At 39.3% G+C, this 26,749-nt stretch overlaps 3 protein-coding genes and 1 long non-coding RNA gene across 4 annotated transcripts in view; 3 read left to right on the forward strand and 1 right to left on the reverse strand.

Moving 5' to 3' along the window:
- LOC135074379 (myosin heavy chain, non-muscle) overlaps positions 1 to 7,586 on the forward strand; it is a 119,535-nt gene extending 111,949 nt beyond the window's left edge. Inside the window, exon 28 of the mRNA XM_063968648.1 lies at positions 5,285 to 7,586. Coding sequence (XP_063824718.1) covers positions 5,285 to 5,420 — 136 coding nt within the window. The 3' untranslated portion in view covers positions 5,421 to 7,586. The remainder of the gene's footprint in view (positions 1 to 5,284) is intronic.
- Positions 7,587 to 10,865: 3,279 nt separating this feature from the next.
- Positions 10,866 to 12,005, forward strand: LOC135074367 (inositol monophosphatase 1). Its single transcript, XM_063968632.1, has one exon. It carries the CDS (start codon positions 11,024 to 11,026, stop codon positions 11,840 to 11,842), a length of 819 nt encoding a protein of 272 aa, XP_063824702.1. The 5' UTR covers positions 10,866 to 11,023; the 3' UTR covers positions 11,843 to 12,005.
- Positions 12,006 to 12,738: 733 nt separating this feature from the next.
- On the forward strand, positions 12,739 to 14,722 carry LOC135074368 (uncharacterized). The gene is made up of 2 exons (XR_010257821.1): positions 12,739 to 13,420; positions 14,530 to 14,722. It is a non-coding gene; the product is annotated as an uncharacterized LOC135074368 (long non-coding RNA).
- A 96-nt stretch (positions 14,723 to 14,818) lies between these two features.
- LOC135074365 (uncharacterized) overlaps positions 14,819 to 26,749 on the reverse strand; it is a 61,211-nt gene continuing 49,280 nt past the window's right edge. The window contains exons 4-13 of the mRNA XM_063968629.1: positions 25,727 to 25,861; positions 24,282 to 24,621; positions 23,959 to 24,178; positions 23,481 to 23,658; positions 23,130 to 23,257; positions 22,745 to 22,927; positions 22,202 to 22,529; positions 21,994 to 22,125; positions 20,218 to 21,861; positions 14,819 to 20,077 (exon numbers count right to left, since the gene is read on the reverse strand). Coding sequence (XP_063824699.1) covers positions 19,921 to 20,077; positions 20,218 to 21,861; positions 21,994 to 22,125; positions 22,202 to 22,529; positions 22,745 to 22,927; positions 23,130 to 23,257; positions 23,481 to 23,658; positions 23,959 to 24,178; positions 24,282 to 24,621; positions 25,727 to 25,861 — 3,445 coding nt within the window. The 3' untranslated portion in view covers positions 14,819 to 19,920. The remainder of the gene's footprint in view (positions 20,078 to 20,217; positions 21,862 to 21,993; positions 22,126 to 22,201; positions 22,530 to 22,744; positions 22,928 to 23,129; positions 23,258 to 23,480; positions 23,659 to 23,958; positions 24,179 to 24,281; positions 24,622 to 25,726; positions 25,862 to 26,749) is intronic.

A 26,749-nucleotide genomic window follows, 5' to 3' on the forward strand; every position in this document is an offset into this window, starting at 1 on the left:
TGGTCCCCGAGCTACAGGTCCCTGAGCAACCAGTCGCTATAGTCTGGTCCCCGAGCAACAAGTTCTTGAGCAACCAGTCCCTAAAGCCTGGTCCCTAAGCAACAGGTCCTTGAGCAACCAGTCGCTATAGTCTGGTCCCCGAGCAACACAGGTCCCTGAGCAACCAGTTTCTATAGTCTGGTCTCCGAGCAACAAGTCCTTGAGTAACCAGTTCTTATGGTCTGGTCCACGTGCAGCAGGTCCCTCAGCAACCAGTCGCTATAGTCTGGTCCCCGAGCAACACAGGTCCCTGAGCAATCAGTCGCTATAGTCTGGTCCCCGAACAACAAGTCCATGAGCAACCAGTCCCTATGGTCTGGTTCCCAAGTAACAGGTCTCTGAGCAACCAGTCCCTATAGTCTGGTCCCCGAACAAATGGTCTCCATGGGCTGGTCCTCCAGCAACCAGTCCCAGAGTGACTAGTCTGTAACGACGTTTTCTCGAGCGCGAGAAGGTCGGCAAGCGCAAGCCGCAGCGCGAGATCGAGGATCTACTGGAGACGCACGAGACGCTCTCGCGCGAGCTAAACAACGTCCGCAACAAGCTTCGGTGAGTGTAACGTGATATAACTTAGGCTACATTAGCGACCAGTCTCTGAACGACAGATCTGCGAGCAACCCTATGGTTACCGTCCATATGGCCTGATTCCAGAGCAACAGGTCTCTGAGCAACCAGTTTCTATAGACGGTCCCTGAGCAACCAGTTACTATAGACTGGTCCCTGAGCAACCAGTTTCTATAGACTGGTCCCTGAGCAACCAGTCGCTATAGTCTGGTCCCCAAGCCACAAGTCCTTGAGCAACCAGTCTCTATAGTCTGGTCTCTGAGCAAATAGTCGCATTGGGCTGGTTCTTGAGCAACCAGTCCCGGAGTGTCTAGTCTGTAACGACTTTTTCTCGAGCGCGAGAAGGTCGGCAAGCGCAAGGCGCAGCGCGAGCTGGAAGACTTACTGGAGACACACGAGACGCTCTCGCGCGAGCTTAATAACGTCCGCAACAAGCTCCGGTGAGAATAATATAGTTATCTCAGATACCTTATCTATTAAAATGACTACAGATCTACGAGCCACCCTATGGTTACCGTCCATATGGCCTGATCCCCGAGCAACAGGTCCTTGAGCAACCAGTCCCTATAGTCTGGTCCCCAAGCAACACTGGTCCCTGAGCAACCAGTCCTATTAGTCTGGTCCCCGAGAAACAGGTCCCTGAGCAACCAGTCCCTATAGTCTGGTCTCCGAGCAACAAGTCCTTGAGTAACCAGTTCTTATGGTCTGGTCCACGTGCAGCAGGTCCCTGAGCAACCAGTCGCTATAGTCTGGTCCCTGAGCAACAAGTCCTTGAGTAAATAGTCTCCATGGGCTGGCCCCCGAGCAACATGTCCCTGAACAATCGGTCGCTAAAGCCTGGTCCCTAAGCAACCAGTCTCTATAATCTGGTCCCCGAGGGACAAGTACTTGAGCAAATAGTCCCCTTGGGCTGGTCCTCGAGCAACCAGTCCCGGAGTGACTAGTCTGTAACGTCTTTTTCTCGAGCGCGAAAAGGTCGGCAAGCGCAAGGCGCAGCGCGAACTGGAAGACTTACTGGAAACGCACGAGACGCTCTCGCGCGAGCTAAACAATGTCCGCAACAAGCTTCGGTGAGAATAATAATATTTAAAACTGTATAATAGTTGTACCTCTGCTACACTAGCGCGGTCACTAGGAGACCGGTATCTTCAAACAACAGGTCTGCTAGCAACCAGTCCCTAGGTCTAGTGCCCGAGCAACAAGTCCTTGAGCAACCAGTCCCTATAGTCTGGTCCCCGAGCAACACAGGTCCCTGAGCAAAACAGGTCCCTGAGCAAGCAGTCCCTATAGTCTGGTCCCCGAGCAACCGGTCCCAATAGTCTGGTCCCCGAGCAAAAGATCCCTGAGCAACCAGTCGCTATAGTCTGGTCCCTGAGCAACCAGTTCCTATGGTCTGGTCCCCGAGAAACAGGTCCCTGAGCAACCAGTCGCTAAAGCCTGGTCCCTTAGCAACCAGTCTCTATAGTCTGGTCCCCGAGGGACAAGTACTTGAGCAAATAGTGCCCTTGGTCTGGTCCTCGAGCAACCAGTCCCGGAGTGACTAGTATGTAACGACTTTTTCTCGAGCGCGAGAAGGTCGGCAAGCGCAAGGCGCAGCGCGAGCTGGAAGACTTACTGGAGACGCACGAGACGCTCTCGCGCGAGCTCAACAACGTCCGCAACAAGCTCCGGTGAGAATAAGATAGTTGTTACAGGTCTTGCAACTCACGAAGGCGAGTGAGCTTTACTTGTGTGTGTCCGTGTACATACATGCACGTAACGATAGTGTAATGTCTATCAAAACTTGAAAAACGAACAGTAGCGAGCCATCACAGATGTAAAGCTCACTCGCCTTCGTGAATTGCAAGAAATACCTTTGCTACATTTGCGACCGGTCGCCGAACAACAAATCTGCGAGCAACCTGTTCCTATAGTTTGGTCCCCGAGCAACCAGTCCTTGAGAAAATAGTCCTTATGGTCTGGTCCCCGTGCAACAGGTCACTGAGCAACCAGTCTATACTCTGGTCCCCGAGCAACATGTCCCTGAGCAACCAGTTCCTATAGACTGGTTCCCGAGCAACAAGTCCTTGAGCAACCGGTCCCTATAGTCTGGTCCCCGAGCAACACAGGTCACTGAGCAACCAGTCTATAGTCTGGTCCCTGAACAACAGGTCCCTGAGCAACCAGTCCCTATAGTCTGGTCCCCGAGCAACAGGTCCCTGAGCAATCGGTCTCTATAGTCTGGTCCCCGAGCGACAAGTCCTTGAGCAAATATTCTCCATGGGCTGGTCCCCGCGCAACAATTCACTGAGCAAATAGTCCTCATGGTCTGGTCCCCGAGCAACAAGTCATTGAGCAACCAATTCCTATAGTCTGGTCCCCGAGCAACAGGTCCCTGAGCAACCAGTTCCTATAGACTGGTTCCCGAGCAACAAGTCCTTAAGTAAATAGTCTCCATGGGCTGGTCCTTGAGCAATCGGCCTTTGAGCAACTAGTCCCGAAAGGACTGGCCTCTAAGCTACTTTTTCCCGAGCAACCAGTCCCTGAGCAAGTAGTCCCCTAACGACTAGTCTGTAAGCGACTGGTTCTCGAGGTACCAAATATCCTTTTCACAACCGGTTCCAGTGACAGTTGACAGGTCCCTAAGCGAAATTATTATCTTACACGCTTCCTCATCATGTATCGACCTGTGGGTCTAGACAAAGTGCAAATTATAATCGCAAACCAGTCGATAAGTGGTCGAAAAGCCCCTTTTTTGTATGGAGTTTTGACGGATTCGATTTTCGATTCGATCAAAAAGTGCGTTTTGTCTAGGGGGGCTGCACTAACTAATTATTGCGTTTATTAATTCTTTATCCAGCTAATGCACATATGGTTTATGTATTATTATTATTGTTTCTCTACTAACAGCTATTTATGTTATGTTCCCTAATATACCTATATGTACAATGTATTATTGTTTACATCAGGCCCTCGTTGTCTGAGGATAGTGACTAGGCGAGCGACGAGCGGAGCCGGCTGAGGTAACGAGTGAACAACTAGGGTGTGAATACGCTTACTGGGCAGTCATTGTTAGAGATACACAAGTATAAACGTGATTTAACCACTGCTTTAGTAATTCAAATTTCAAAGTGACTGCGAACGACCATCGTTTTTTTAAGATTTATTAGCAATTTGTGTTGCACAAATTACTAATAGTCCCGTTTATAAGTAGTGATATTAGATCTCGATAATATAGACAATTTGACACCATTCCCCAATAATTCGAAATCAAAACTTTTCTAAAAAGACACTTCATCCTGGTCTTAAAAACTTAAGTAATTTTAAATTACCCGTAAATTACGATTTTTGGTCGCATTGTAATAGAAAAAAGTAGTTTAATTGAGTTGACAAAATAGTGACGTCACTTGCTTGTAGTGCCATACAAAAACTATGGGAGAGTTTCGTTTTGACAGTTTTAAAAAGTACGTCAATTGATTGGTGGTGTCAACATGACTGTCTATTTAAATAAAATCAAGGATCAAATCTTGCAATACAGTCAGCGTCAAATTGTTCGTGACACCCAAAGTAGCCAAAAAGTTCGCAACACGTCTTTGTTATTGGGAATAAGGTTGTGTTGTCAATTTTTTAGCCACTGGGTGTCAGGAACTATTTGACGCTGGCTGTATATAAGGTCTGTAATGGTTTTCTAGGTCCCTTTGCAGGGATGGACGATGTTAATATTATGTATTTAAATAAAATCTGTGTTGATTGTGTATCTCTAACAGCAAAAGATAAAATGGTGCTACTTTGACTAAAACTATGTTCGAATTTAACTAAAACATAGTCGTTTCAGCTTTCTATCATTTTGTCACTTGGACGTGGCAATAAACTGTGGTTGCCGTGAACTGTCATTGTTTTTCTGTCTTTCTTCTCATTCCTCATAGACTTCATTTTGGATTAGTGTATGGATTCACAGGGTCATGACGTCATCATTATCCGTTTGGCTGAGGAATGCCTCATGTTTATGTCGACTAATGCTATTGTGTTGTCCGTTTTCTATTTTATTATGAAAACTTTTCTTACGTGAACTATTTCATAAACTTTTATTGGCATGACTATCAAATACAACTTCGTTATATCGAAACAACCTTTCTTGTGGTGTTGTAGTAGTGTATTGGAAACAGTAACGAATTTATTTATTTATCATTCTCTCTCTAAAAAATGTTTTATTTTAAAAGCCTACTGGCATAAATAAATGAGTTTTAAGGTCATGGCAAAAAAAAACTATGACAAGAAATTGTATAAAATATTGACGCTGTCGATCAGTGACTTAGCTTCAAAATTCCGCCGGCATTATGATCTCGGTAGCACGCGCTTATTTCAAGCGCCAAACTGCTAGAACCTAAAGCCTATAACCAAATATATAAAAAAAACAAACGCCAAATAGATAATGAGGGCTATCGTTTTTATACTTAACAGTTGGCACCCCTGGCGATTGACAGGACCTTACTCTACAGTGGCGCCATCTTGATGAGTGCAAATGCGATAGTCCTCCTACCACTTTAGCGCTCACAAGTTGGTGCCACTGTCTTCGCTACTAGCAAGTGACAGGACCTTACTCTACAGTGGCGCTAACTGGTGAGCGCTAAAACGATAGCCCTCATTCTCAAGACTTTGAGTACCCCAGGACTCTCGACTGTAACTTCTAAATCTATTCCAGACGGCAAGGCGGCGGCATCGGCCTGTCCACCGGCTCCTCGTCATCCCGCATGAAGAGAACTTCTCTGGCTCCCGGCGGCGGCTCCGGCGACGAGTCGTTCGATGACGTCAACGATACCACCAATAGCGTCGAGTGACACGTCACCGCCCGCCGGCGCGAGGGGACTACGTCACGCGCTACAGCCAATCGGGGGGCTGGTACCGGTAATACCGATTAGTTGTTTGAAATATCGATTCTTATATCGTTACACTTGTAAAGCCTGGTCTGTGAGCACGTAGAATTTTGTCCAATGACCCCATGCTACCCATCGTTATCGTTCGCGCGTAATTATGTTGCTGTCGCGCTCGCACACTCACTGCGGGCGCGCGTCGCACAGTCGCGACACCAATATAATTACGCGCGAGCGATAAGGATGGGTAGCATGGGGTCATTGGACAAAATTCTACGTGCTCACAGACCAGACTATAGCATCAAGATTATCTTATTGTAAATTACACAAATACAATTATGTACTATTCATTTATGTGATTATGCATCTAATCTAGAATTTCAAGTCTGTTTTAAGTGATATTCTGGTGTCGATATCAGCCCCTTAATTAAATTTACAATGTGGCCAATCTGTTATAATGCGTCTGAATTTTAAATTGATAATTTGGCGTTAGTTCTAAGTCTTTTCAGTTGCATTCTAAGAGGTTGGTCGCTGTGTAAACTTCAATTTTTGAACTTTCATCGAATTGATCAAGCTTGCGTTGAATGTAGCGATTGGTTGACGAAACCTAAAGCTGCACGCGGCATAAGTTAAACTGATCAAGTTCTATGCATGAAATTGAAGTTGCTAGGGTTTCCAAAGAACGTGGTGTCGTCACATTACTTGATAGAAATATACCTAAACCTCGGTATTTAATACAGTGCTGTGATGTGGCAACACTTCGGTCTTTGCAAACCAATAACCAAAACCAGTAACTACGAATGATGATTCATTGTAGCGGCAGTGACTTAATTTTGAAAATGTAAAAAAATGGTCCCCTCGTTAGCTGCTGGATTCTCCAATGGCGTTGACACATCCACAAACATTGTACTTATTGCGATTTGCTATGTCAACTGTAAAACATTGTCGATATTATAATTAATTGTGGTTAGCCGTCTATCACCTTATAATCATGGTTTTAGGAAGGATTCGACCGAATTTTGTATTCGAACATTCAATTTGTTTTTTATCTTGTAATCTAAAAAATAGTAAGCGCCAGTTCGTTTCCCAAAAACCATGGTTATAAAGGTTTTTGTTTTACTTTCACTTTCATGTAAAAATATGTTCGTCAATTGTTACCTCTGCGACGAATACTATGTATGGAATAATAGGTCAAGATGTAGCAAGGCTTTGTATCAACATTTTATATCCTTCTCTGTCGGTATTGTAATTATTGAATTAGTGATTAATGAAATTTTCGAGTACATATTTGAAAGTATATCGGGCGCTCAAATATTTTTGAATTGCATTTACAGTCTGTGAATCTCTGGTAGTATTTCAAATCGGAGCATTTCACGAGCCAGTATTATTAACGAAACATTCCTAACAATCGAGTTCTCAGTTTTACCCGACGCAGGTAAAACGATAAATTACTCATTGGGTGATATTGTGATGAAATTAAAAGTAATAAAAAGTATTACAAATTAAACGATCGATTTTGCATTTAAAGCGACTGAATGGCGAAGACTGTTTTTGCGACAATACACTGGACCCCAATTTTGTCCGATGGCCGGTACCCGCTTAGGCAAGCATGCTCATACGTACACCATGTAAATATAATCAGTGTTCCACTGATCGCTTAGTTGCCATACAAATTTAATGATAGTTGTTAAGTAAGGACATGTAAGCTTCGTGCTGCGCGCGGGGGCTGTACAGTCTGGACGCTCGCTGCGTATTCTACACGTTAGTTAAGACTCGTAGTAATAAATCGTGGCCTTAGTTTTTTAATATGAACTTATACGTAAAACGAACGATTCTGTCTTTTGTATTAAAGGCCTAACAACTTTCATAAAATAACTCTGTATCTTCGCGAGCATTTTATATGACTATTTACCGAAGTCTTAATTATTGTAATGACGTCTTTTTTTAATTATATAGTTTTTTTTCTGATTAATAATATAAAATTTAAATGTAAGTAAACCAGCATAAAACTTATTTTACATATAATATTATATTTAATTATTAACAATATTGATAATTGTAAAATTGGCCATAGGTTGTAACAAGTTATCAGTTGGTATGCCAATTAAACAATTTTTCATGATTTTTAAATAATTTGGTTTTATTTGAATGTACCCACCTAACCTACTTTTTCTTTCAGTGTCCTTATTTCCCGAAGTAGGTTTTAGAGATTGTCTAGATAATTTAGTCCGAGAGGAGACTGTATAAATGAAATAAAGGGACTCTATGCTCCTACAAAAAATTGTGCGATAAGGACACCGGGAATACATTTTTGTAAATTTTATTTAAACTGGTAAATAATTAGAGATGAATGAAACGGATAATTGTTTGGCCGGATACCGAATATTCGACATTAAGATATTTATATTTATTTATGTAGGTATTCGTCATTGGAGTGAATAGCCCAGAAATAGAAATTAGTGTTTTTTTTTAAAGGCCTTAATATGGCTTTTTTGTAACTTTTTGGACTTTAAAACAAAAGCCGTCATTATTATAAGCCATTTTATTGATATTTATCTCAAAGACAATATCCGATATCCGGCCGGATAGTGAGTTACTAGAGTGCATTACCGCAGCAAAATTTTTATAAATGTTGTGCTTTAGAGAGTCGAGAGTATAGCAGATAATTAGTCCATCGTGAGCAGAAATTTGTCCACTAATAGCAAAATTCATTCAAATTATAGTTTTAAAGTTATTAGGAAAAAACAGATTTTGCTGCGGTAACGTTCTTCTGCGTTGAGCCATTTACGAGATCTGGGACATCACAAAACATTATATGTGCATGTGGATTGAGTGATCCTTGCTTCAATCTTAACAAAAATCGAGGAAGTTTTACTTAAACATATTTTAAGTAAAACTTCCTCGAAACATTGCAATGAAGTTTAAAAATTTGTTAAACCTAAGATAAAAATGTTATGGCCAATAAATAGGAGCACTCATACCGCACGCTTTAAGAAAACGTCAACATGTTTATTTCAGAAAATATAGCCTTTCCACTTCTTTTTATAGTACTGAAAAATTGTTAAGAATATGTTAAAACTATTAACAAATTCAGAAATTCCTTGCACGTCCCGTTCCAAAGTTATGACGATTATTTAGGATCACTCACACCGCACACGGGCCGTATTTCAAAATAATGACTTTTTATTAATAAATACGTTTTATTTCTGTTGGGAAATGTGTGCAAACTGACGAGCGAATTTGTTAAAGAATAAGTGTGACAAAACTTAAAAGCTGAAGGAAGAAATTAACCTTTATTCTTTCCTCCAATATGCCGTGTGAGTGATCCTTACTTTTACCTCTATCTGCTCATATGTAGTTCGTAGGCAGACTGAGATAGTATCTAAAATTGTTAATTGTTTTTAACAATTATTTGGCATATATTTTGCTTTTATTAAGGCCATAATTTAAGAAATATCAGGCTTAGATGATTCCTAAAGGAAAATGTTGATTAGGGTACATATGATTTTTTATTTTGTGAGACTGTTCCGATTCGTCAGACGTGACAATGCAAAACCAATGCAATCTAATATGTATTAAGTGTCCTGTTTATATTTTATTCCTATTGGCTAACTAGTCTTCTAGACATTCTGTTTTACTTGACATACCTACATACTTTAGGTGTTTTGTGTCCTGTTTATATTATACTAGCTTTTGCCCACGGCTTCACCCCCGTGAAATTTAGTTTGTCATATATCGTCATAAATTTTATAGCCTATATGTTATTTTGGGTTATAAACAATAATACTGTAAAGTTTCATTAAAATCCGTTCTGCAGTTTTTTGCGTGAAAAAGTAACAAACATCCAGACATCCACACAAACTTTCGCATTTATAATATTAGTAGGATAGGATTCTATGTTAACAGACAGACAGACAGACAGACAGACAAAAATTTTACTGATTGCATTTTTGGCATCAGTATCGATCACTAATCACCCCCTGATAGTTATTTTGAAAATATATTTCATGTACAGAATTGACCTCTCTACAGATGTACCTATTATAAGTATAGATAAAACGTCCTTAGGAAAACTTCTGATGAGTCGAAACAGTCTCTCAAAATAAAAAATCATACGTACCCTAATCAACATTTTCCTTTAGGAATCATCTAAGCCTGATATTTCTTAAATTATGGCCTTAATAAAAGCAAATTATATGCCAAGTTATTGTTAAAAACGATTAACAATTTTAGATACTATCTCAGTCTGCCTACGAACTACATATGAGCAGATAGAGGTAAAAGTAAGGATCACTCACACGGCATATTGGAGGAAAGAATAAAGGTTAATTTCTTCCTTCAGCTTTTAAGTTTTGTCACACTCTTTCTTTAACAAATTCGCTCGTCAGTTTGCACACATTTCCCAACAGAAATAAAACGTATTTATTAATAAATAGTCATGATTTTGAAGAGCACTCATACGGCCCGTGTGCGGTGTGAGTGATCCTAAATAATCGCATAACTTTGGAACGGGACGTGCAAGGGATTTCGGAATTTGTTAATAGTTTTAACATATTCTTAACAATTTTTCAATACTATAAAAAGAAGTGGAAAGGCTTTATTTTCTGAAATAAACATTTTGACGTTTTCTTAATGCGTGCGGTATGAGTGCTCCTATTTATTGACCATAACATTTTTATCTCAGGTTTAACAAATTTTTAAACTTCATCGCAATGTTTTAACATATTTTAAGTAAAACTTCCTCGATTTTTGTTAAGATTGAAGCAAGGATCACTCAATCCACATGCACATCAGCAAAATTCTAAAAAACTTGAGAACCGGAACACGAACAAATTTTGCTATTCGTGGACAAATTACTACGCAACAAGAGCTATCTATCAATGTATTTGGTTCCGGGATAGAACGACTTAAAAAAAAGATTTGTCAGGGTAATGTTTGAAACGTTACCGCAGCAAAATCTGTTTTTTCCTGATAACTTTAAAACTATAATTTGAACGAATTTTGCTATTAGTGGACAAATTTCTGCTCACGATGGACTAATTATCTGCTATACTCTAGACTCTAAAGCCCAAAATTTATATAAAAATTTTGCTGGGGTAATGCACTCGAGTTACTATCCGGTATCTGGCCGAATTTAGGCCGGATATCCGGCCTACCGGATAGTTACCGGATATCCGTTTCATCTCTAGTAATATCTTTACGGTTAGAACCATAGAGGAATTGGTTAGATCTCTAAGGTAAGAACTAACTAAAGAATCAGGAATAAAAAAGTACCCAATAATGTCAGATAGAATTTGAAATGTGGTTGTTGATATCATTGCTTAACTGTACATTAAAAAAAAAACAAAGTCAAAGTTGTCAACGCGACGTATATCATACAAAATGTCAAAATTGTTAAATTGTCGTGTCGTTAGTGTCAAACACATTCGTGATGTGCGAAAATCTTGTTTGTTTTTATCCCATTTGCGAATAAAATTCCCTGGTGGAAGGTCCTCCCCTTTGAAGCAACAGGCACACCTTCGGATTTCAAATTTCATAATCAGGTACCTAAAAGACAAATTTAATTCAACATGTCGATGGTTGATACCTACTTTATGGTAGCTTTAGAGATCGTAAAGTCGGCAGGAAAACTTATAACTGAGCATGTCAAGGGATGCAAGGATTACAAATTGAAGTCGTGCGACATCGACTTGGTAACTGAAGTGGACAAAGCGGTAGAGACGACTATCTTGTCCAAATTAAAAGAGGAATTTCCTCATCACGCGTTTATCGGCGAAGAATCAGTCGCGGAAGGTGCCAGAGTGGTTCTCACTGACGAGCCGACCTGGGTCCTCGACCCTATTGACGGTACTCTTAACTTCGTCCATGGGTTTCCTCATAGCTGCATTTCTCTCGGCCTGCTCATTAACAAGGTGCCAGAGATGGGGATCATTTATAACCCAATTATGAATCAACTATTTACTGCCTTGAAGCATCAAGGAGCGTATCTTAACGATCAAATCATTCATGTGTCAAAGGTTAAGGAACTGAAGGGAGCATTAGTTGCTTTCGAAGCTGGCACAAGCCGTGATGCGGATAAAATGAAAGTTGTGCGGGAAAATTTTGATCAAATCATTTCTAAAGCTCAGGGCATGCGAGCTTTGGGTTCGGCGGCGTTGAACATGGCCATGGTAGCAATGGGAGCAGCGGATGCTAACTTTGAGTTTGGGATTCACGCCTGGGACGTAGCTGCTGGGACCATTATAGTGCGAGAGGCTGGAGGAGTGGTCATAGATCCTGCCGGTGGCCCTTTTGACATTCTGTCGCGCAGGGTGCTTTGTGCTGGTACGAAGGAGCTGGCTGAGGAGTTGTCCAAGACCTTGGTCCAGTATTACCCAGAGAGGGATTAAAGCGGGATGAAGAGTAGACAATATAATAATATTAATCAAACAATATTTAAGGGAAGTTTTAAATTTTTGATGCATTGTAATTTGAACTATGTACTTACATATTTATTCACATTCTACAGGGATTGTATGTAGTGTCAAAGTCAAAGTCAAAGTCAAAATTTCTTTATTTGTTTAGACTAATAAATAGTTCTTACAAATCGTCATATGCTCTTGGAGCCTCTACATGTCTCATAATCTTTTTACCCTACCAGCGCTTCGAGACCAACATTTGGCAAGTGCTGAGAAGAAGCGCCGCAACAAACTCAGTCACCACTGTCTGCCGGTTAATATAAATAAATAGAAATAGTAGTAGTAGGTACATTCGATTCAGGAGCAGTTCACTGAATTTACCATGCATTCTTGTATGGTGTATCATAAGAATGGGTATACAAGATTGCGTGGTATATTAAACAAGGTAGTGACGTGCTAATATCTAGACTTACATATTAAGGCACTAGTAGAAATGACTCGCATACATAAATTTGAATAACTTGGATTGACCAGTCCCCGAAAGCAGCGCCTGTTCACAGACATGACGAGTATGTATCATTCTCTGTGGATGATGTCAAATGATTTTCTAGTTAAATACCAATAAGGATTAAGTAACCTGATCTACTACTTCCATATTACAGATTTGTTTTACTTACTAATGACAACGAGGCATTTATTTTAGATTTTAATTTATTTTTTATTGAATCTTATTGAATTCAGGACTGGTGATAAATAAGTTGGTTTTCAGAGTTTATGACATTCAATTATATTGATGTTTCTATTTTACTATATTTTTTTAATGTTAATAAGAAAAAATTGCATATTTTACTAAAAGATTTAATCAGATGAACTTATTTATTACTAGCTTTCCGCCCGCGGCTTCGCCCGCGTGGAATTTTGTCTGTCACAGAAAAACTTTATCGCGCGCGTCCCTGTTTCAAAAACCGGGATAAAAACTATCCTATGTTCTTTCCCGGGACTCAAACTATCTCTATGCCAAATTTCATCAAAATCGGTTGCGAGGTTTAAGCGGGAAAGCGTAACAGACAGACAGACAGACAGACAGACAGACAGACAGACAGACAGAGTTACTTTCGCATTTATAATATTAGTTGGGATTAGTTGGGATTTAGAAGTTTTGAAAAAGTTTGGACTTATTGAGAGTACTATGTTATGAAATTATTGTAGTCCTACATAACTTAAACATAATTAAATTTTAAATAGAAGGAGAAATAAAACAACAAGTATAATTTAGTTATTAAGCTATTATAATTACTTATAATTTATTACCAAATCAATAAATAGTCATGGAAAATAGTGAAACTATTATTAATATATTTTATGTTCTAATGCCATAAATTATTGTTAACTTCTTAATTTATTTGAAATATTTGTCTGGATGTTAAAATATGTTTATGTCTAGTGTTAGTTGTAGACTGTAGTGTACTTGTATTTCACTTGAAAGTCTGTTATCTTTATGGATAATAAACATTAATTATTATCTGTAATGTAATGGTTATTTTATTTATTGTAGCATAACTTAACATAGTTTCGGTCTCAGATCATAGAAGGGAATAGATGTGAAACGGGGGCGTGGCGCGTGTCTCCGCGATATGCCCAGAAACGAACATCGGCCGCGTAGCTAGTTTAGTCGCGATTCAGTCGTACTAAGGAAATGTTCTCCGATATTTTGGATAATGCGTCGTTACGTGCAATAAAACAAGTGAAACGAAGAACTACAGGAACAATGGAGTCATTTACTACATGTAAGTATTGCAAATCCATTGGTATTTTGCTTATAAATAAAAAAAACTAAACATTTTTACGAACGAATTCAGTGCCGTAACAGTTACTGCGATATCGAAATCAGTGGTGATAAAAATTCTAACACACTTGTACATTGACGATTTAGTTAGCAACCACTTTATGTCATGCTCAACTACTGCGCAATGTATTTAATTTCTTCCGATATCCACTGTCGTGTGAAAATACACAGTACGGCCGCATGTGCCGGTCGTAACATAGTGCCGTGCTCGTGTTCTAATGCGGTTCCCTATTATCGATAAATATAAGTAAATTATAATTTTCTATTTTGTAATTTTAAATAAAAAAATGATGTGTTACTTGCGATTATAAGATTGTACAAAAAAATAATAACAGTAGAAGTAATTAGTAACTGTCAACTATGTAATTACTATAAGAGCTAATTGAAAGCCTAATATAGGCATTATTTTTGATAAACATATGCGGTACGCAGATCGCCATAATTAAAAAGTAAATGCGTGATAGTAGTTAATAATAACGTATAATAATAAAAAGGTTTTCATACATAAGCATTTTGTGAAACCAGTTTCGAGCCTTGCCCCTAGCGATTTAAAGTATCGATATCTTATCGACTCCATTTTATCTTTCTTCTCTCTAATTGCTTTTTTCAAAGTGTGCGTCACGTCACGCGGCCATTGATTGGCCATAAGGCACGCCTTCTGGCCAATCACAGCACTTTTAAGCCGGTTGCACATGTTGTCGTAGACTCTCAGTCGCTTTGTTTTTACACAGTTGAATGTGTGTGTGGGAGCTGTGGTGGGGGAAATGTGGGGACACTGGTTCTCGTTGTAGTTACGCGCGACTTCATATCTATTCTCTTTCTATGATCTGAGGTTTCGGTGGTATGTCTTCATAGAACATTATTTAGATAGCAAAAACAAGACCACCTGTATTTATATTACATATTTACTTGGCCTTTTAGATTAATTAAAGTTCTGAGACTTCTGAGCACAAGTAGTGTAATTCAAGTTACAGCTGTGATTTCAGGCAAATTAAGCATTTTGCTTGGTAGCTGAAACCTTTAAATATTAAAAAATAATAGAAAAAAGTATAATCAGAATCTGTCAGTCATTTGAATAATAATAGTAAATGATTACACTTATTAAACTTTCAAAACTAAAACAATGATTTAACTTATTCTAGCTAGTAAATAGAGATCGTTGTTAATGTTATTTAGGAGCATAATAAGTCTTTTCAGTAGTGGTCAGTCAGTTATTCTTGTCTTTATCTGATTTAGTCTGTTCTTATAAGTCACATATTAAAGTTAACCCTTCATTTGGCAACGACATAAAAAATTGAAATACATGAGTTTGATGAATGTAAGGCATCAAGGGTATGCTAAGAACTTTTAAAAAAATATGAAAAAAAATCCTGCATTTCCCAGAGTTGGGAAAATTCGTGTCCGTCACAGCGGACACTGCCAAAGACGTCATAAATAACGAGTAGATTTGAATGTTCGCCGTGGCGGACATTGGCAAATAGGGGATAAATAAAAAAACTTCGTTATAAACTAATTTTATTAAGAATTTTTATAGTATTGAGAATAAAACACCTTGGAAATTGGTGTTTTGGCAAGAAAAATTAAGTAAGTAATTAAGCGTAACATTAAAAACGAACACAAAAAACAATCATTTGGTATGGAAATCTAAAAACAGTTTCTTGCATTTTTGCCCATCACAAAGCAAAGGCGCGTTTGAAACTTTATGTAGAACACCACTGTTTTTTTTTGACAATACCTGCAACGTTATAAGAGAAGCTAAAGCTAATATTTATATTAGAGAGAGATCATATCATTATCATTTCGATAGAGGGTGCAGGTGAAAATAGTTTGAGTTAGTAGAAGCACATTATTATCAAGCATTTCAAAATCGGTATCAGATTTCTCACTTGCGTCTGAGAAAGCGGGTTCTAGGGACTAAAGCCAATATTCTTGAAGCACGCGCATGCCTCAGACAAATGAAAAACAAAAAAAAACATAAGAAAACACCCATAACCGCAAAACAAACTAAATTTGACTATGTCCGCCACAGCGGACAAAGTTGTTTTATGAATATCAGTGAGTAATTGACAATGTCCGCTGTGCCGGACAAAGAGATCAAGCGAGTAAAAAAACACCAAAACATGTATAAAATGTTATGAATTTCAGCTAAACATTATCATACACGTATTATTGTTAAACAAATTGCAAAAACAATGAGCTTTTAACAGCAAAACACTGAAATAAATAATAATTTACCTTATCGAAAACAGATGACTATCTCTTCGCTGACATTTTGTTCGCGACTGACAGATACAGTGTTGCGAACGTCAAAGTTAACTTTCTACAAACTTTTTCAGAGGTTATAAAACAATAATATTGTAGAATAAAATAAAAATAACATTTACAACACCCCCTACTTGGTTTCTAAAGTTAGTGTCCGCCCTACCGGACAAAGTCAAATTAAGGGTTAAAGTCTTGTCTATAAGGTCTAAATATGATTATGTAGCCTATTTAATATCAATGTGGTCATAAAGTTAACTTTTCTAAAATCATTCAATCAGTCTCAAAGAAATCTGTAAGTACGACACAATGTTTGTATCGGTAGTCAAATTCTAGTCATTATTAAAATTTAATCCAGAGCCGCTGCAATGTAAAAATCTTGAGCAATAAAATTTTATGAATATTAAATAAAATATGTAGGTAGGTAGTATTGTAGCGATTACAAAAATGATCACGATCACGAGAATCACGACTGTTACAATAATTGTCTACCTACAGACACACCTATTCATAAAGTTGAGTGTCAGTCATTAACTTGTGTACAGTCATTATCAGAAGTGTCTAGTTACTGTTTAAATAGTAGTAGTAGAGTCAATGTCAAAAGTTTGTGTCAGTCTTTCATTATGTAGCTACTTTAGTCAAGCTTTATTTGACGATATGTATAGTCAATGTCATAAGCATCATTCCAATGTCAAAAGTTTGTGTCAGTCTATCAATAAGTAGTTTAAAGGTACAACGAATGTCATATCCATCAGTCATATACGTACGAGTAGTAGGTATAGTGTAAACAATGCAATTGCCAACATGCATCAGATACAGGTTCCTAAATTATACAGTTATTTTCGAGTATCAGTCAGTAATTATAGTCAAACTGTTCAGTCAGTCAATAAAGTCAATCTGTAAACAGGTCGGCGTCGATGTCTAATGATGTAGTATTGGTGAATGTATAACCAAACAATGGATTGTAAGTTCACATATTCACATTTGATTTTAGTCGTAATCAAATCACAATATTGCTTAAATCGTAATTTGTACTGTCATGGTTTAATTGTCGTCAGTTATTTGTTGTGTCAACCATAGGCTACTGTTTTTTGGTGTATTAAAAGTCTAATTATGTCTGTATCTAGTCGAGTTGCGAATGAAAGTCATAATCATAAGTATTGATGTGCCGTTCCCGAGAACGCTCTCCCTACTGAGAATATTCTCGGGAGCGCTCCCGGGAGCGTTCTCCTAAGTGAGAAAGGTTGAGAATCATGTTTTTCAAATGGAAATAAACAAACTTTCATAAGTAAAATAGCATTAAATTAAGTCGACAGATAAGTGTATATTAAACAATACACTCTATTTGCAGTGAAAGGCTATATTCCCAGTGTTCCCGAGAATATTCTCGGGAACTTTCTCGGCAATATTCTCGGCAACTGCACGTTTATTATATTTTATTTTTTTCGTCGTGAAATGGCGTTTTAATGATATGTACGATGACAGAAATTTCTTTTAACACGTAATTAAATATTGTAACTGTCCATTTTTTCGTTTTTAACACGCTTTTATTAGGTCGTCGTGTATGTAACTAACTATGTAATGGAATCTTAGAATCTGAATTACAAGCACTTCTAAGTCTTGTATCATCATGAAACTTGACAATTATATTATGTAGATAAGATGACAATACAATATTGTGGTACCAGCTGGTCTGATGAAGGGACTGGTAGGTGGCCAAAGGAATTCCTAAACGAAACGGCGGAATCCATCGAGTTTGGGTTCATTGGATTTGTCTTTTCGAGATCTTTAAGTGCTAGATAATGTCCAGGGTCCTAATGATGGAGTCAGGAGGTGGCCATAGGAACTCCTAAACGAAACTGCGGAAACTCATCGAGTTGGGTTCGTTGAATTTGTCTTTTTGAGCACTCTAATGCTAGATGATGTCCAGGGTCCTGATGATTTTTGGCCTTTTGGTGCTGTTAGTAATTAAAAGCGTGTTTTTAGTTTTTTAAATTATTCTTATTTGACATTAAGGGCATATTTCACAATCGCTTAGTAAGGGCCTGTTTCGCCACTTCTGGATAAGTTGTGGATAGCCTGTCTGACGGATCATTTGACACATTTTTATATAAAATACGTGCTAGCTAGATTGATCTTCTGTAAGAGATTAGAATGGTTCTCAAACAGCTGAAAAACAACAAGGCACCGTGATCAGCTTCTGAAAGCAGGCGGAACGCCGGTACTAAAGGCTTTTCAGAAGCTGCTCGATTCCGTCATCCTCAAGGGAATAACACATACGGCACGGCAAAGAAGTATGGTGAATTGGTGATACTCATCTTCAAAAAAGGCGACAAGACCTTGTTGAAGAATTATAGACCCATTTCGCTTCGGAGCCATATCTACAAGCTGTTTTCGATAGTCATTACGAATTGTCACGCTAGCAGGCTCGACGACTTTCGGCCCCCCGAACAAGCCGGTTTCCGAAAAGGCTTTAGTACCATAGACCATAATAATATACGCTACGGCAGATTATACGGAAGATCAAGGAGTATAATCAGCCGCTTTGCATTTGTGAACTATGAGAAAGCCTTCGAGTGCGAAACATGGGCAGTGCTGCAGTCTCTCCAACTGTGCCAAATTGACTATCGATACATTAAAGTGTTGAAAGTCTTGTACAAATACGCCTCAGTGACAGTCCGTTTCAAGATCAGGACCCGAAACCTATCCAGTTGCAGCGCGTTGCAGTGAGACAGGGAGACGTCATCACCATCGCCCTTGAAGATGTTTTTAAGCTTCTGGGCTAGAGCGGATTCAGCATAAATATCAACGGCAAGCACATCGCCCAGATAACAGACGATATCGTAGTCATGGCCGAGATCGTGGACGATTTAGGCACAATGCTCGAAGGCCTCATTAGAGTCTCTAAACGAGTGGGTCTCAAAATGAACATGGACAAGATTTAAAAATCATGTCTAAAGACCGTGTTGCACCCAATCCTCTAAAAGCTGGAGACTCTACACTCGAAGTTGTTGACAATAATGTATACCTGGGACAAACAGTCCAGTTAGGTAGGTTCAACTTCGAAAAAAGATCAATCATCGAATCCAGCTCGGCTGGGCAGCCTTCGGGAAGCTTCACGATATTTTTACGCGGCGTCTCCGTTGGGTTGCCGCTCCGCTTTAAATCCGCTTTGAATCCACTTTAAATCCGCTTTGAATCCGCTTTAAATCCGCTTTGAATCCGCTTGCAATCCGCTGGGGTGGCAAGGGCCTTAAAACTCAGAGGCACACTGATGTTCAAATACCGTAGCCGAGTCCTAAAGCCGCGGTACGCGTTCGCCACGAAAAGAGTGAGCAAGACAGCAATATCTCACTCACACGTGTCATGCATTGTTTATAATGACTAGTCTTAACGCCCAGTTTCGAAACATTACAAATAATATCACATATAAACAACAATATTAAAATTAAAACTAAATGTATGCTATCGAGAACACTGAGAATATTCCCGGGAGCGTTCTCGGTTCTCGAGAATATTCTCACTGGGAATATTGCCGGGAACGAGAACTTTCTCAGCGGCACATCTCTAATCATAAGTAGGAATTCCTTTTAAGTCTGTCACAGTCAGTTTCAAGTCGTCATACTTCAGTCAAAAAAGTCACGTCCTTGCGTCATATGTAAGTTAAGTCACGTTGTTTTCAAGTCATTATGTTTTTTTAATTACCCTAAATTTTTCTACGTCCAAATGTCCAATTATTGGTACTTATTGTGTTGTACTATTATAAATGCAATTAGTCTTTGTTAAAAGTTATCAAAAAGTTTTTGTCTCTATAAAGTTCAGTCGGTTCTGTAAGTTTTATGACCATCAGGCAAATTATGTAACAATTTATCTTTTCTAATACCAATTGCCCAATACGTATACTTTCTAACTATCATTTTATCTGCACCTTTGATCAATTATATTATCTAATCTTAATTTGCTATCAAAATTTTCCAGGTCGTCGCCGTCTCATCAGGTTCAGATCTAAGGGTCTGGGGATCTCCTTTAACGAGTACGGGTCCACTTTGATGGAGGGCATGCGGTTTGGAAGCTCCTCAGGAATTTCAGCGTTTTCTTCATACACGGCCCAGTTGGATGGACTGAAAAAGAAAACAAAATTAAGGGATTCTGTGGTTATAATGGTTTTGGTGAAAAGATGCGAACAGGTACAGATTTATTTTTGTGTAGATTTGCAGAAAGGATTGCCTATCCAAGCATTTATTATAAAGTTTGTATTTACCTATTTTCACTAGGTATGACTTGGAAAGCTACTGAAGGGGTTTTCGCACTGTCTGCAGGCTTTTTTGTCTTGGTCTTCTGTTTTGCCGGACTGGCTGCCTTTGACTCGATCTCATCCAGTAAAGCCATCTTATTCGGTGAAGATCTTTCCTCAACGTCATCATTACTCGGCAAACCAGGGTTGTTGTAATTCTCTCTCAAAATATCTTTAGTCACTTCTACAGTCTTGTCAGTTGCTGGAGTTTCAGCGTCACTGTATTTATGCAGCACGTTTCTGATATAGTAATATTTGTCAGTGTTTCCATGCGAGTTTTGGGAGTCGTCGTGTCTTCTAGTCGGTCTATGTAAGTTGCCGTATGGCCTAGTTGCTGTCTCGTAAAGGAAGAATGTCGATAGTTTTGTGTCGCTATTATGTCCGTCGTCATTGTCAAATCTTTTAGTTTCGTAAGTCGAGAAGTCTTTGCTAATCACGCCTGGTTTCTTGTCGGTCTCTGTTTTGTCTTTAAGTGTTAATTTGTCATTGGTCATGTCTCCTTTGTACGTTCCTACATACCCAAAAGTCACAAGTTTGTATAAATTGTCAGTCGAAGTAGATATTTGGTCAACGTTTTTGTCAGGTTTGTCGTTAGTCGGTTTAGTTTTAGTCGTAGTCAGGATATCGTCGTCGTTAGACCTAGCAGAAGAATGTACATTTTCCCTGTTAGTAGTGTGTGTTGGTCTGTTATTTCTGTAGTAGTCATAGTCATTGTTATTAGTGTTTTTGTCGCGGTTATTGTAGTAGTGCGGTTTATTTGGACGTCGATATGTGTCGTCGTAAGTCTGGTAAGTCACTTTAACTACGTCTCCGTCATATTGTGGTCTTCTAGTGGTCTTTCGCCATGATTCCGTCGCTCTAGGTACATAGTTGATGAGGTATGTGTATTTGTTAACGTTTTCAGTTACAGTTATAACAGGCCTGTGGTAGGGTCTTTTGTGTGGCAAGTTGTTAACAACTACTGATTGCACATGTTGTACGTCAGAGTCATCTTCCTCGTCATAGTCGTAGTCGTAAGTCTTTTCTGGTTTGTCATTACGTCGTGTGTCATGTTTGTCACTGTTTTCGTAGCGTCGGCTTTTGTTCTTAAAGTCAAGTTTATCGTCAATTTTGGTAGTCATGTTTAGTTTGTTAATAGCAGCAGTCACGTTCTTGTTAGTCAAATTGTCTTTGTCCTTTGCAGTCGTGTTAGTAGGCTTTGGTTTTGTGTTTTGAGTTTTATTAACATTTGCTGGTTTTGGTTTCTTCTCATTTATTATGTTCGACGCAGCAGTTGCTATCTTTTGAGGCTTTTTAGTCGTGGGTCTTACAGTTGTCGTAGGTTTAGTTTTCTTAGGTTTTTCAGTACTAGTCTTAAAGTCGTCCGATTTACTTATGTCGTTGTTTGAGTCAGAGTGTATTTCCACCCAGGGTGATAAGTCAAAGTTATTGAGTAGTCCGTTTTGGCACGAAATTCTTTCATTGTCGGGGTTGTCGTGTGACAGAAAAACAAACGGCTGGATGCTTTCGATTGTATCTAGTGTACGACAAAGAACTTGGGCGAAAGAAATTCGGCGAATCTGTTGTAATTGTGCTGGTGTAAATGAAGAATCAAATCCACCATTTTCATACCTGAAATTTAGAAATGTTTCATTATGATCGATTGAGATTAGTTTTATTCGTATTTTATGTACAGATAAATTGTCTTTGTCCTTAAATATATGTTTTACATTATTTAAAACTTTAAGATTAGCATTAACTCACCAGAATCGATCGCCTTTGCGGAGGTTAGAGAACTGCTGAGCTATTATACAAGCGAAAGTAGGTCCAACTAGCCCACCGACTACAGGTCTTTCAGCCATTCCCCCGGTGAACAGATCAATATCATCAACGTGTCTGAAAATAAAAACATACTTTAGTCAAGTTCACGAATAAGGTTTTAGTTACAAAATATTTTATCTCATCTTATTACCTGTATAAAGTTTTTATTCTTCTTGCAGCTCTTACGGGCATTACCCTGAAAAGATCTTCAAATTCCGTAATCGCTGACAGCCCACACGGCTCTCTCCAAGCGGTGTACGAGGGTACCCCATGGTCTCTTCCTCTTTGAATATTGATAGCAGCTAAGTCCATACCGAAATCAAATTGTGGGGTTTGGAACAGGTGATTGGTCAGTTCCGCAGTGATGAACTCGTCCCGCTTTTGGATTGGCTGGTTTACCATGCCGAAAAGGAGTCTGTCCACAGCTCCCATGCTCCAGATATTTGATGGGTTTGTCAGCTCGCTGTGGAGGGATACATCTGGAAGTACATTTATGATTAGTTCCTTTAAAATAGAAAACATCGTTAGTTTTGCGAACTGCGAGTACTGAATTCTGTAGCTAATCATCGTTGTTGATAGAATTTTGCAAAGATAGAAAGTGAAAAATATTCTGCTACTTATTTCTCCGGAGTTATATGCATTTATTTTTACTCAGGTCTGGTGTATTGTATAAGTTGATCGTATTTACACTTACTATTATTGAGAGGTCTATGGAACCGGTCGAACCGCACCATAGTGCCCTGCACGAGGCTGTGGCCGAACCTGAACGCAGCGGATCCGAAGGAGCTGGCAGGACTGGGATTTATCTTAGGGTTGTAGTTCTTGAAGTACCCCTTCTTCAGTGGCTCCAGCTCAAACAGGCGCATCACTTCGGTACCTGTTGAAAAGATCATCATAATCACACAAGAGCACGAAACTTTCTAGTTTACCAGAGGCAAATGAAGCATTTGGTATTGGGATATCCCCACGCTGGCCAGAGCCACATATGAGACAGTAGGATAAAATTGAAGGTAATCATCAGTCGAAGAATGCCAGTATCTAGGATTTCTTATAAGCTACTTTTAATGAATTTCACTTACCTAGTACTATTGGCAGGAATTCTCTATACGTGATGTGTTGGACCATTGCGCCGACGATTTTACGGGTTTCTTGGTATATTTTTTCGTCGCTCCAGTGGGGGTTTAGGTGAGCTAGTTCTTGAGCCATCCTAAAATATGAAGCAAACAGTTAGGAACTTAAAGGCGTAATTTAAGACACAAAATGCTGATCAATGAAGGTAAAAGGCTGTACGTTATTAAACTCTGTCTCTACTCTCTAAACTGTAGATGATAGACGCCTTTACAAAAAATGTACCTACTCTGATAATAGTCAGTAAGCTTTAGCACCGAAAGGTTGTAGATACTCGTACCTATTACATTTTGGTGCCTTACCTATTGTGCTGCCTTAACCAGACGATGTGAGCAGCCACCAGCCCCGGGTGCTCGTTGACCCTGGCGTCTCCGGACTTGAAGCAGTCGGTGGACACGGCTCCTCCCCGGCAAAGCTCGTCTTTCCTCTCTGGTGGTAACAGCGGTCTTCGTTGCTGCACTCGACCGTATTGAAGCATTCCTGTAATGTTTCATCTTTTTATTTGTGCTGAATAAACCAATACTAGGACGTTGAACTGAATTTTATGTTATTTTGACCTGTAGTTTTTTAAAACGCAATTTATATTCAATATTCCATCATGAAAAAAATATTCTACGACAGGTTCTCCCAATGTCTAAGTACTTAACTCAAGCAGTCGCCCGACAAGGCAAAAGGCAATTAGATTTTTTCAAGTTATTTATTTAAAATTCCATCAAATAAATTAAGATCAACAAGCATAGATCTTATTGACCAAAAATGACATGTAAATTAGCCACTTACCATTCCTGAAGAGCCTGAGTTTGTCTGACTGTCTAGCTGAGCTGGCGTAGAGAGGTGACCCATCGATGTATGCGGACACTTGGTTCAGTTGCTCTCGCCAACCAAGGGCGCAGTCGTCCCTAGGAGCCGGCGATGATCGCACGAAGTCCAGGCACCGCACCCCGCGGGGGCCGTAGAACGGGTCTGACGCTGGCACTGATATGGGGAAGCATTCTGGATGCTGAAAAAATACTTTTTGTACCAAAAATTCTTTTTGACCTAAGATGGTCTTCCAGTCGAAATTAATTCGTCCTTTAATGATAATAATTAAAGATATTGTTTACCATCAACTCCTTGGGCACAAAGTCCCTTCCACCGTCCTTGCAGCACCTCGGAACCGATCCATTGAACCCTCTCGACTGTGAAGACGAGGTGATATCGTGGTCTAAGAACTGTCCCCATTGCATTAAAAGGTGGGTAATACTAGGACTTTCCACGTTCTCGCTGGCGTGGACCAGGGCGCTGATCTCCCGAGCTGATGGGAGCTTGGACCCGAAGACCGAGATCCTGGGGGCTTGGAGACCATCGGAGTAGGAGGGGGAGAGGAATCGCTGGACGGGCGTCATGGTCGACCCCCACCGAGGGCGGTTCAGGTTATTGCATGTTCCATCGTGGGTCCGGTACCTAGAAGTATTTCGGAAAATTTCAGTTACTCGGTTTTCATATGGAAAAGGAGAGACGTAATATGATAAGTCACCCGTGCGCACCTGCCTTGTCACCGTGACAGTATCTCCATACTCGTAGATAAGAATAAAATAAGTAACTACGTTGTCTCTCTTTTTCTCTTTATAAAAGTGTAGTGTAAAAGAGAAAAATAATATCACGGTGATAAAGTCAAGGTTCGGCCAAACCAACGCGATCACACGCGATCAGCCTGATCGCGTGTGATCGCGTTGGTTTGGCCGAACCTTTTTACACGTGCGCGCGCGTTTTAATTCTTGAGCAAAGGCATATCGTTCATACAGCCAACTCGTGCGCATTGGGAATTCGAATGTTGGTTCGAATTTCAAAAATTGATTTGGAATTTATTTACTTGCGGTGTTTGATTGAAATTTAAAAATGGAATGAAGTTAACTTGACAGCTCGTTGTTTCTCTTGAGAAGTCATAATCGTATTTTCATTTCTATCATGGCGGGTAGTAAAAATAAATAAAATTACAATGTCTGTGCGGTGTTTTGCTGAAATATTGTAGCAATTTTGAAGGACGAGATAATTTAAAAAACAATGTATAAACCGTGTTTTCAAAGACGATTGTGTTGTGAAAGTTGTGTTAAAGTTTTATGTCAATGTGTTTGGAGGTTTGGTGTTGCTGTGAAGTTTGTAAGCAGTACAAGGAGAACGAAAAGCGGTTCAGCTGCAGCAGCGGCTTCTAACTTCGGAGATCAGGTAAGTGAAAGTGATCAGGTAAGAAAAAAGTTTTTCATAATTTCCCAATGTATGTCTATGTATATTTTCAGCTTTTTCAGGATTCGTGTTATGAATGGAAATGTATTTTATGACACGAGTTACTGTAGCAATATTTATTAATCACGATGATGAGTATTTTTTTTTATTTCTGGATGATCTGTTCCAGGGTCAATTGTTTAATTAATTTATCTCGTAAGATCGTTTAGTTTTGGCTCAGGCAAATTGACCCATGTACCTATGTAATACGTTACTTTATCGCTGGAAACTGCTTTGGTGGATGTATAGTGATGGGTATTAGGAGCCAGTCTATATTATAAGTTACCTCTTAGAGGCCGGGGGGCACTTGGGGGCCCCCCGCAGAGGGCAGTGCTGCATGAGCGGCGACTGGCGCAGTGCGCTCGCGCTCGGAAACTGCGCCTCCTCCGTGCGGCCCTCCAGACCTTCCTCATTGTCTGTGCTGTTGACAAGAGATAGTTTTCATTACAGGTTTGTTGTTTCATCTAAATTCCTTACTGTTAGGTTCAATCTAAGATACTGTTACTCTTACTAGTTATGTACGAAGTAGACCCTCTTGTGGGTTTCCGAATGCAAAGATTAAAGTTAGGTCTTATGGGCTCCACGTAGTGGACGCACGCACGGATATTTGCAGAAATGTTACTATTATTTACTACCACTTATGTATCTACACTAATACGAGAGACGTGGTCGTCCTTTTTGACGTCGGTGGAGGAGAAAAAGAAGGAGGTTCTCAATTCGTCTGTAATGTTATTTTGTTTATTCAAAGTGAGAGTATTATCTAAATAAATTATATCAACCATTATAACTGTAAGTAGGTCGTTTACATTGCACATAAGACATATCTAAAAATCACGTATTTCTTGAATTCGCTAATATTTCTTTTGTCTTCAAACACAATATAGTTCTCAAAGTTTAAAAAACTCGCGAACAAAGACCAAAAATATGCGCTTTCCCTTTTGCCATATTAGATTAACTTATTAACATGCAGCAAATTATGTAAATCGCATTAAAAAGATGCGGAAGTGGACGCCAACTTGCCATAAACTTGTGGGAAGCAACCATTTTACATAATTAGCTATTAATGAGTATGAAAGTGAAAAGGTAAACGTAAATAAGAGTGGAGACTGATAAATGTTGACGCTTTGACTTTTCGGTGCTTGGGGCAATGAATTATGTATTAGCCTTGGAGAAAGTTGGGAATATTGTTTTGTAATAAGCCTGCTGGCCGGTTATTGGTGTCCCACTATGGCACGTGTGGTCGACTCGTGTGGTATAACAGACGCTAATGGATGCGTTATGTAACACTCTTTCTTTTCGTTTTTTCTTT

This window comes from Ostrinia nubilalis, chromosome 9 (genome assembly GCF_963855985.1).
Source record: "Ostrinia nubilalis chromosome 9, ilOstNubi1.1, whole genome shotgun sequence".
NCBI classification, from domain to species: domain Eukaryota; kingdom Metazoa; phylum Arthropoda; class Insecta; order Lepidoptera; family Crambidae; genus Ostrinia; species Ostrinia nubilalis.

What these genes read in the sequence shown, in the direction of transcription:
- LOC135074367 (XM_063968632.1), top strand. Translation starts at nt 11,024, where the DNA reads ATGTCGATGGTTGATACCTACTTTATGGTAGCTTTAGAGATCGTAAAG.